This window comes from Schistocerca nitens, chromosome 1, assembly GCF_023898315.1.
Source record: "Schistocerca nitens isolate TAMUIC-IGC-003100 chromosome 1, iqSchNite1.1, whole genome shotgun sequence".
Taxonomy (NCBI): Eukaryota; Metazoa; Arthropoda; class Insecta; order Orthoptera; family Acrididae; genus Schistocerca; species Schistocerca nitens.
This window is the reverse complement of record NC_064614.1, coordinates 218,725,116-218,736,779: the sequence shown is the minus strand read 5'-3', so window position 1 is coordinate 218,736,779 and position 11,664 is coordinate 218,725,116. Positions and strand designations below refer to the sequence as shown.

Here is an 11,664-nt window from a genome sequence, read left to right as displayed (position 1 = left end):
ATTTTATCTTTTGGCTGAAGTTGAAGAGATTCCTTTTAGCACTAATTGGATGAACTCTCACTTTTCATTACATAGCATCAGTTGGCAGTTTTCACACCACTCAAGTATCTTGTCTAAATTGTTTTACAATTGGTTTTGATCTTCTGATGACTTTGCTAGACAGTAAACGACAGCATCATCTACAAACAACCTAAGACGGCTGCTTGATTGTCTCCTAAATCATTTATATAGATAAGGAACAGCTGAGGGCCTACAACAATTCTGTTTTATTTGATGACTTTCTGTCAGTTACTATGAACTGTGACCTCTGTGACAGGAAATCATGAACCCAGTCGCATAACTAAGATGGCATTCAAACTTTCTAGAAATACTGAATCAATTTGAAATATTTTGTTGATAACACTCGACACTTGGTGTGAGTAAAGAGATAGTTGCGTTTTAAAAGAACAATGTTTTCTAACTCTGTGTTAACGATGTGGCACTAGACCATTCTCCTCTTCGAGGTAATTCATAATGTTTGAACACAATGCAACTTTCCAGTATTTGGGTACAGATATTTCTTAAATATACTGAATTTGTTGTTGTTGTGCAGTTTGCGATTATGGTGCATAGGATAGCAGCAGTATTTGAATCGAAGTGTGTGTGTGTGTGTGTGTGTGTGTGTTATTTCTTTTCTTCATTTCATTAACACATAACGTTAATGATATGGGCCTGTAATGTATATGAGTGTTAAGTATGGAGCTATTGCATCAGCATACTCTGTACCTAATTGAAATACTGTCTGGACTGGAAGACTTGCTTTTATCAAGTGATGTAAGTTTCTTCTCTATACTGAGGATATCTACTTCTAAGTTACTCATGTTGGCAGCTGTTCTTGATTTGAATTCTGGAATATTTACTTCGTTTTCTTTGGTGAAGTAATTTCGGAAAGCTGTGTTTAGTAACTCTGCTTTAGCAGCACTGTCATCAGTAGTATTTCCATTGCTATTGGACAGGAAAGGCATTGGCTTCGCCTTGCCACTAGAATACTTTACATATGACCAGAACCTCTTTGGATTTTCTGCCAGGTTTGAGACAAAGTTTTGTTGTGGAAAGTATTATAAGCATCTTATATTGAAGTCCCCACTAAATTTCAAGCTTCTGTAAAAGATTACCAGTCTTGGGGTTTTGATTTTGTTTAAATTTGGCATGGTTTTTTTGTTTTTTCTTCTGCAGAGTTCTGACCTGTTTTTTGTACCATGGGGGATCAGGTCTGTCTTTTGTTAATTTATTTGGTATAAATCTCTCAATTGCTGTTGATACTATTTCCTTGAATTCAAGCCACATCTGTTCTACTCTTACATTGTTAATTTGGGAGATTTGGTGTACTCTTACATTGTTAATTTGGAAGGAATGGAGATTCTCTCACAGGAAGGAATAAAGCAATTTTTTTCATTTTTTAAAATTTTTATAGATATATTTTTTGTGGATTTGGGAGATATGGTATTCAGTCTCGCTACGACAACCCTATCCACTTTGATGATCGTTATTAGCTCAGGATTATTTGTTGCTAAGAGGTCAAGTGTGTTTCCACGTACGTTGACTGTTCAAATGGGCTCTTGAACTAATTGCTAGAAATAATTTTCACAGAATGTGTTTAGCGCAATTTCAGATGGTTTTTTATGCGTATTTCCGTATTTAAACGTGTGTCTTTGCCAACGTATCAATGATAAATTGAAGTCACCACCCATCTCATTTTATGAGTCTGGTTATTTAAGTGAGTTGGGAGGTTGGCAAAAGGATCCAATTATTATTCTGTTGCGATTGCCAGACATGTCTTCGACCCATGCTAACTAGAAAGGTATTATCTACTTCAATGTTGCTACAAAACAAACTTCTTGTAACAGCAGCAAACACGACACTGCCAAATGTATCCAACCTATCCTTCTGAACACCTTTATGCTCTTCACAAAAATTTCGTCTGAGTTTATCTCAAGCTTTAGCCAGCTTTCAGTGCCTATAATGTTTTGAGCACAAGTGCTTTCTATCAGCACTTGGGGCTGTGTTACTTTCTGAACACAGCTACAACAATTTACAACTGCTATAACAATGGTTCCTAGATCTATGTTCTTCCTGTGTTCGACCAGCACCATTGTGTTGTGCTTGCAGCATATAGATTATCTTACGCTACAGTTCGTAACTTACCTTAACCTTGGTTTACCTGACAATGGGTTATAAGGTTCTAAGTTAAGTCTGATTAAATCATTCTTTTTCATTTGACCAGTGATCAGCATTTTTGAGGAACTTCTTTTGCTTTATTTGAATTTTAATACTGACATTTGTTTTGTATCTTACGCTTCTGTATGAATGTGATAGTTGTTAGAACAGAGAGGTCTGCTTTAATTTGTATTTTTTTTTTCATATTTTATCCACATTTGCCTCAAAATGATAAAGTCGCTGATAATTGTGCTGACAAGCATTCTGATCATGATTATAAGTAATCACTATCTTACTGTTGTTGTACACACAATAGTCATTAAATTGGTTGACTACAAATTTATTACTTTGAAAATTAGTCAGAAATTGTACTTTTTCATCATAATTTTTGTACTTTTTTTTTTTTTTTTAATTCTCTGTCATAAAAATGTTGATAAGTGATCTTGTGAATTAAAGGTGTTAGCAGACAAGGGAAACAGTTTTAAAAAGAAATTAAAATCAGTTGTACATGATATTTCTGCTATTCGGTAGATGAATATGTGAATGAATAGTATGCGTTTGTATATTTCTGCTATTCTGTAGATGAATATGTGAATGAATAGTATCCGTTTGTATTGGGTGAGAGCTCTGTTGTAGATCAAGAATAAAGTAAATGTCCAGTGATATGAATTGTCAGCCTGTAGCCATATTTTCATGGAGAAAATGTGTAATATTTGCAAAACTATTGATATTCCATGTCACAGCAAGTTGGCACAAATATGATCCTTGCGAATACCTAAACTAAACTATGACATACTAGCTGATTGAAAATCAGATTCCTTTTTGCTACCAAAGTTTAAGTTATAGGTGAGAGAGTTTAATGTGATAGTTTCATAAACATAACACTGAATTATAATTTTCACCCAAATATAAATTTCAGGTGACCTATGCATTTTATATAACATAGTTTGAACTGCAGATACAAAAATAAAAAAGGAGAACAACTACATGATAAAAGCATCTACTTACCAGTGCCAAAACTCCATTGGCCAGTGAGCAAGAGGGGGGTGGGGGGATGTATACAGGATGTGTCTCCTAAGAGACATCAGATGCATTTTCTCTGGTGTTTCAGCAGATATTTGCAATTTCGGATTTGCATTGTGTAGCTGGAGTCAGTGCAAAAAATAGCACTCACCACGTCTTCCATGTGACGCAGGTCAGTCTAGCGTGATATTTGTTTTAATGATATGTATTAACAGGGATACTAAAACACAGTGACTAACCAGTACTCCAGCCGCGACAGCACCGCCCTGGCTGCTACTGCCAAGCATGCAATTCTACTGAGTTGCTGCTGAATTTGCTGTTTATTCTTCATGTTTTACTGTTCTGTTAATACATATTGACAAATCAGATATTGCACTAGACTATTTAGGACTGCTCTGTTGAAAGGCCACATAAAATTTGGGTTTAAAAATAATTTTGTTTGTAACTAGAAACGAACCGACACTTTCCATTGACACTAGGTGTCACATGCAATGTAATATGAGCAGTATTTGTTTGGATTCCCTACATTTGAACACCGCAAAAATGGAATTGCAGATATTTGCCAAAACTCCAGAGAAAATGAGCCTGGCAACTCTTAGGAGAGATACACTGTATTTCTCTCTCTCTCTCTCTCTCTCTCTCTCTCTCTCTCTCTCTCTGTGTGTGTGTGTGTGTGTGTGTGTGTGTGTGTGTGTGTGTGTGAGAGAGAGAGAGAGAGAGGGGGGGGGGAGGGGGGGAGGAGTGACTTCTCTAGACTTCACGTGTGTAATTGATTTTTACTCATCTGCTGGTTTACTTCCTTTTACAATGTGCTTCGTACTCCAAAGGATGGAACTGTTACAGCTCACTTAATTTAAAAATCGTGCCAAATAAAGAAATATTGTTGCCCTCATGTGACAGGTGTTTTTGAAAAATTGGTATGAGAAAGTATGTAATTGAAGAGGGATGACATAATTTTTCCAGATTTTTTGATTAAAATTGCAGTCAGGAGACAGTTTTGAAATATGGGTCATTTTCACACACTGGCTTCAGTAGTAGAGGTGGGTTAAAAGTTTTTAATCACTGTAATTTCCTTATTTATGAATAAATTTTATTCAATTTGGTGTCATTGGGAAGATAAAAGGATCAACTCTGATATAAATTATCAAAACACTGGCATTGCAGATACAAATATTTAAAAATCTGTAATGAGAATCATTTCTAGAGGGTTTTTCACCAGAATTACAAATTTTGCCATCTTAATTTTTCTTTCTCATAACGCCAGTTATACTTTTCAACGTAAAAAACATGAGGGTAGTTTTTCTGCAGACCTTTCATCACTGAAGTAAATAACATATTGGATGCGTGATACCTGTTCCAGTATGTAGTTGAGAGTGGTTTTCTGGAAAACGTAGAAGTGTTTGTATCATCCTGCAAATAATCACTTTCACAGCGTAGTGGCATTTTCTTAATACAGTCGTCTGTTTCCTGTTACGCGACACAAGGATTGAAGGTGACTTGAAAAGTTCTGCCAGTGAAATCTTTGTGCAGCATCATGGAGCAAACGTGTAATTTCCATGCAAAATCCACTATAATGATGCATGAAGCATCAGGGAGTGACCCCTTGCTTGATTTTAAGTAGTGACTCTGAGATTTTGACATGTAAAGATGTGTCTAGTTTTGAGGTTTGTGTACATGATATTCAACAAATTTATCAACTGTCTTCATTAATTAGGTCGGTCAGCCTGGATCCATTGCTTGAAAATAACATTTATTGGATATTGTAAGGATTCCAGCTCCAGGAAAAAAATTTTGCAGTTCATATTCTGCAGGACCCAGAGAACAGTGACGTAGCATGCACTCTTCATTTCCGAGATTGCAAACAAGTTGCTTTAGAAATTCAGTGTGTGGTTCTTCTACAAATGCAGCATGCACCAGTATTGTTGATAAATAGGTAGACATTGTACAGTCAATGGCTATTTGCAGTAACACATTCTTCTGGGCAAAGTTCACAAAACCTTGTAAAACAAATTTTATCAGTCGGATATTTTTCTTTGAAACCTAAATAGGTATCTTTCAGATTATACAAAATGAATCTTTTTGTCTTGTACATTCTTTTGCCACTTTCAGAAGGGACAGATAGTCTTTTTTATTAGCAGAAGTTCATTCTGTTTCCCACTATCAGTTTGCTTTTGTTTACCCCATACTTTTAATGCAACTTCCGCTAAATTTCTCTTGAAGTTTTTTTGCACTAAACAATTACAGTCTTTGCATTCAGGACTGCCATGTTGTTCAGACTACATTTTCCACTGGAACATGTAGCACTTCTGGTGCTGTTTAGTGGAATTTCAATGTTACGGCATGAGACTTGGATCAAATGTATTTTGGACTACTGTCTTAGATCAAATGTATTTTGGACTACTGTCTTCATTCCTTTTGATAAACATAAATCATTACATATCAAGTAATTCATGACTTCCACAAAGTTTTTCAAGAGCTGTAGATGGATTTGGTGTATATTCTGTATCTTCAACTTCTCATTCATCCAGCCTTGGCAAGCTGCGCACTGTAATAGAGGAGATAAAATGGTCTTACAGAATGTCATACAAAGCTTGGTATGTGAGATACATCCAAGACTTTTATAATTTCTTACAGTGATTAAAGAAACAACTTCTCAGGATTTCTTGGCAGCCTTTTTACTATGTTTTTTGAAAGGATCACAGCAAATTCTTTGTCTGTCATCAAATGTTCCTAAGTATAGCCTTTGTTGAGAAGAATAAACATTGTCAGTATTTTCACATGTACCTCTTACTTTCAGTAATTCAGTACCAGCTTGATTCAGAGTTGACATGTCTGTCAAATCAGTCTCTTTGCTATTACTCCTTTTCTTCTTCTAACACATCTATGCTGATACACAACCTATTGAACATTTCTTTTGTTACAGAAAAGAACTGGATGATTTAAACTTTTTGTGGCACAATTAGTCATAGATGTATTATGATGAATCTGTAAGGGGGAAACAAGAAAGAATTAATGACTACTTTATGTGGTTAGGGAACAAATAAGATTTTTATCTGACACTACAGAAATCTCCTTGTACCAAGTTCAGAAGTTCAACTTGTACCAAGTTCAGAGTAAGTTCAACTGTAAAGCTGTTGCCAATTCACAGCAGTCATACTTATGTTACCTGCTAAAACTAGCTCTTTAATTTTGAATAACTTACCAGACAGAAGAGGTGCTGACATAAAAAAGCAGAAAGTCAAAAGCCAAAAAAGTCTTCCTATAGAGATAAGAATGTACGCACAAAGAACTCACACTCACCCTTGGTTTGTGTTGGCTGCAAGTGTTGCTGGTAGACTGAATTTTTCAGTGTTGTAAATGTATTATTGCTCAGCTCTTTGAGGCAAGTCATTACAGCTTTACTGAAAAAGTGTGAGATCTAGAAGAAAAGGAAAATACCCTTCTGATTTTTTTCGTTCAAAAGTACGACAGTCATTACGTCAAAAAAAAGACTATAGTCATTATGTTAAAGAAAAATTAATGGTGAAACTTGTGATTTTGGCAAGGAAATTCCTGAAATTTGGAAAAAAATTGAAACAACTTTCTTTACAGATTTATAGATGTTTGTGTGCAAAGTTTAAACATTTTTTATAATCCCATGTTATAGTTGCTTCTTTTATTTTTCCAGTGACACTGAATTGAATCAAATTAGCTCATAAGTAAAAAAGTTATAGTTTTTCTTTTCAGTTTTTGTTCTATAGACCCAAAAAAATGAGAGAATTCTTGTCGTTCTGGAACATGTCAGAAAGTGTAACATCAAAACATGATACATTTGAATATAATACTTACTACCTTTATCATGTGTCAAGAGATTGTCGAAATAGGTGAATAAATTGTAGTAAACTGGAACAGCTAATATTTACAGAATTAACACGCTGTCAGAATGAAAAATTGTTATGCACTATTAATAAATGTATCATACACAAAATACCTAATCTGGACTGTTGTGACCAAGTGCTGTCAAAACTGAAATCTAACAGACATTTTTACTTAAGCTTGCTTAACAGTCTCTGTTAAAACCATGCTTTATGTGAAACCAAGTTTATAGTTGTTGCCGGCAATTTATTAAAAATGTGTGTTCCTGAATATTGGACGCCTTTTTGGACCAAGGTAAGTGATTTTAGGTCTTATGTAGTTCTTATCCCTAATATTGATATTATGTATTGAGCTATTGGTTGGAAATAGAGATATATTACATGCATCAAATTCCATTAAGGAATAAATATACTGAGAAGCAGTGGTTAGAATACAAAGTTCTTTGAACAGGTTTCTTCATCATATTCTGGAATTTACACAACAAATGATTCTTATTGCACACTTTTGCATGCTGAAAACTTCTGCTCGGTTTGATGAGTTACCCCAGAATATGATCTCATATGACATAAAAGAATGAAAATGAGTTACCCAGAATATGATCTCATATGACATAAAAGAATGAAAATAAGCAAAGTATGCAAGTTTTTTTATATTTATATCTCGTGCATCTGACATCATTCTCACTGCAATAACAGACTTGTTTAGGCGCTTCAGCAATTCTGTGGTATGCCCTTCCACACTGAATTTATTATCGAGTTGTAAACCCAGAAATTTAACACTGTCAATCCCTTTGATCTGCATGTCTTCATATGTTATACACATGGGGGAAGACAATCCCTTACAGGTTCTGAACTGCATATAGTGGGTGTTCTCAAAGTTTAATGACCGTGAATTAGCGTTAAACTATTTATTAATGTCATCAGCTTTTCTAAATCTGTACTCAACTTGCTACTTATTGCAATGTTTGTATCATCTGCAAACAAAACAAATTTAGCATCTGGCAATGTAACAGACAAGAGGTCATTGATATATACAAGAAAAAGCAGTGGACCCAAGATGGAACCTTGAGGAACACATATGTAATTGATTCCTGTTCAGATGAAGACTGAGTGCTTACTGCACAGGTATTTTGCAACAACACCCTTTGTTTCCTTTCAGTTAATCAAGGCTCGAACCATTTTGCAGCATTGCCGGTGACACCATAATATTCTAATTTACTTAAAAGAATGCTGTGGTTCACACAGTCAAAGGGTTTTGACAGGTCACAGAAAATGCCAGTAACTTCTAGTGTAGTGGTGACAAAATTATAACTCTTCTTGTTTCGGATGCCACGTGGTAAAAAGGTCTCCTAACTAAAATTTGGATAAAAAATTGTGGAACAATTATTGCAAGCCTCTTTCATTATGTACATTCTTACACGAAATTTTCATTATCAGGATATTAGGGCAAGTGATTTCATTTGAAATGAGCCTTACTTGTCACGCTATCAAATGTTCTTTATTACTGACCTAGCATCTCTCTTAATTATTCTGGACATTCATCTAAATAGGATATGCTTTTAATTCATGAAAGTAAGCCTTATAAAGGTGAAGAAGTGAGCTTGATTACTTGTTTTCAAAGCCAAAACATGTAAAGCAAGGCTATCAGCAAAGAGTGGGGAAGTGCAGGGGGACCAGAAAAAATGGTTTTTCTAGTTGTTTTCAGCAATTGACAGTTGTATTGTGTGTTCAGTGAGGTGTTCCTGTTAATCAATGTTACGTATCTTATCTGTTTCAGTATTATGAAGATAATTACAAGAAGGCTTTAGACCGGTTCTTGCTGTATAAAGAAAAAATAATGTGTACACAGTGAGTATATTTCAATTCAGTTTTCATTGGAAAATTGTACGGGATTCTCAAAACGGCATGTAGTGAAAGTAGTTTGTGTGATTGTGCGTTTGAAAGTGTGTACAATTGTTGAAAAAGCAGCTATTGTTCAAAAGCTGGAGTGAATACTGTTTTCCATCATGTATTATTGTGCTCCTCGCATCGATCCATTTTATGTGATTGGTTGCCTTTCCCTTATTTTATGTACTACTCCATCCAGAATTAAATAATATTCTTGAACCACTATATGTGGTGCAGTCATAAGCAAAAAATCTAATATTTGGGAGGAGAGGACTTCTTATTTCAGTGCACACAAGGATCACCATACTATAGTGGTTTCACAGCTTCCCAGAGAGGGAGAAATAAATTATTCACAGTGAAGACTGACAGTGGTTCAGACACTGGCCTTATATTTGCAAAGAGTAAGGTTCACAGTCTGATATGGCCATGCCAATATAAGTTGCAAATCCCATTGATTATTTCATACTTCAGTTCAAAATTGTCCTTCGAAGATGTCCACAGTTCTCACAATCCCACTGGCTTTACCGAGTGAGGTGGTGCAGTGGGAGGACAACGGTTCAGTCCCGCGTCCGGTCATCCTGATTTAGGTTTTCTGTGATTTCCCTAAATCGCTCCAGGCATGTGCTGGGATGGTTCCATTGAAAGGGCACGGCTGACTTCCTTCCCCATCCTTCCCTAATCTGTCGAGACCGATGACCTCACTGTCTGGTCTCCTCCCCCAAAACAGCCCAACCCTATCCCCCACTGGCTTTAATGTCTGCTTCTCTTTTCCCTCCAATACCTTTATGCTCATTTTTCTACTCATTTTCCAAACCACTCTCATCCGTCCAAACCTCGTACTTCCTATTCCTTCAAAATCCTCCCCTCCTCTGTCAGTCTTATGAATGTTATCTCTGTGGTCCTTATTTTGTTATTTCCAATGATAACCAGCTATCTAGTGTCTCTCGTTAGCTCCCCACCTCTTCATACTTTGAGCATGTAACCACTTCAGACTTGCCACATGCCTCTTCTCTCCATCAGCTTCTGTCAACCTGAGCAACCACACACAAGCAGCAGTGTAAGTTTGGCTTCACGTGTCTGGGGTTGTTTCTGTGGGAGTGTATATTGACGCTAGGAAAAGCATTGGCGCAAAAGCAGTATAAGTCTCTTTGCTGTTATGTGTGTGAATGCCACACTTTATTCAGATGTAGGTGTGTGATTGCCTTTTTTCATCTTTGTTTATTGGTTTCATCCTGAAAGTCCTATCTCCCTATGGGGCCCACAGTCCCTTTTGTTGGTATGTGTGTGGTGTGCACGGGGCCCTGAGCTATTGAAGTTTCCTTCCTTTTTCCACACTGCATTACTGCCCCTGTTCCTCTCCTTCCCTGTTCTTCCTCCTTTCTCCCTACTCCCTTTCCCTCTTGGTGGACTTCTTTATATCGACCTGACTATCCTCCCGGCTTTGTTTTGGTATGTGTTATTGTTTAGTTTGTGGTTTCCATCTCCTTTTTGGTGTTTTTGGCCCCTTGGGGTTTGACCTCCATTTCCAACGTTTTCCTTTCGGTATGAGCCATTTGGAGATGAACTCCCAACCTTGTTTCCATTGTGCAGGTTACTCTCCGCCTCCCCTCCCTTTTCCCCTTGCTCCCTGGCCCTCTTCCTATTAGGTCACCGGCACGATAGCCAGTCCGTGTGGGGGGGCTGTTAAGTACCCACTTGGCTGACCCCCCTGACATCACAGGGATCACACTGCTAGTGCCTGAGCTGTTAACACCCCATGTATGCCAAGGAGTCTATGCTCATCAGTTTGGGGGATCTGAACTCCCAGCAACGGCTGCCATGCCAGACGACCCTTGCTGTGGTGGGTGGCACCCATGGGCGAGCCCCTGGTCGGAGTGGGTGGTACTAGGGTGGATGCCTTGTACATGAAACGACAAAAGCTTCAACATCCTGGCCATTCTGTAGCCGTCTCTAAGAGTGATAGAAGACATGCCACTCCTTCTTCTGATCCTTCGGCCTTCCCCTCCCAGGCCACCTCCTGGGAAGAGGGTCAAGCTCGCTGGCTTGAGTTGAAACCTTTCCTTTGGTACCTGGTTTGTACCAGGACAGATGGTGAAACTTTTGCCATGACCAGGCCTTTGTTTTTCGTGGAGACAATTAAAGATATGTATTGCAAAGTGGAATTCATGAGTAAAATGCAGTCCAATTCTTTGCTCATAAAGACATCTTCTGCTGTCCAGTCTGAAGTCCTGCATGCTTGAGACCATCTTGGTGACATCCCAGTCCCCATCGCACCCCACCAAACTGGGTACAGGCCATCATTTTCCACGGGATCTTCTTCTCCAAACTGACGAGGAGCTCCGTGCAAACCTCGAGGAGCGAGGAGTCCTATTTATCTGCCGTGTACAGCAAGGCCCTAAAAACAATCACACCATTATCCTGGCCTTCAAGGGGGTACCCACCCAGAGAAGGTAAAGGTGATGGTGTATCGGTGTGATGTAAAACCCTACATTCCAACACCAAAGAGATGCTTTAAATGCTTACGGTTTAGAGGAGCGCTTCCCTTCTTCGGTAGCTGCCAGTACTGGAGCTCTCTCCCAGGACTCCTCTTCCCGGCACCACTCTGAAAGGCAATCCACAGCTCCACACCGGCCGTGCGATCTGCGGCCGGTGGGTGCCAACATTGCCAGGTGTAATTCCGTGCCCGGCCTCTTTGCAGTCTGCC

At 38.0% G+C, this 11,664-nt stretch overlaps 1 protein-coding gene across 4 annotated transcripts in view; it reads left to right on the top strand.

The window, feature by feature from the left end:
• Positions 1–11,664, top strand: part of LOC126246014 (uncharacterized) — a 297,733-nt gene that overhangs the window by 28,188 nt on the left and 257,881 nt on the right. For all 4 annotated transcript variants that reach the window (XM_049948363.1, XM_049948362.1, XM_049948364.1 and 1 more), the window contains exon 2: positions 8,851–8,921. In XM_049948363.1, coding sequence (XP_049804320.1) covers positions 8,851–8,921 — 71 coding nt within the window. The remainder of the gene's footprint in view (positions 1–8,850; positions 8,922–11,664) is intronic.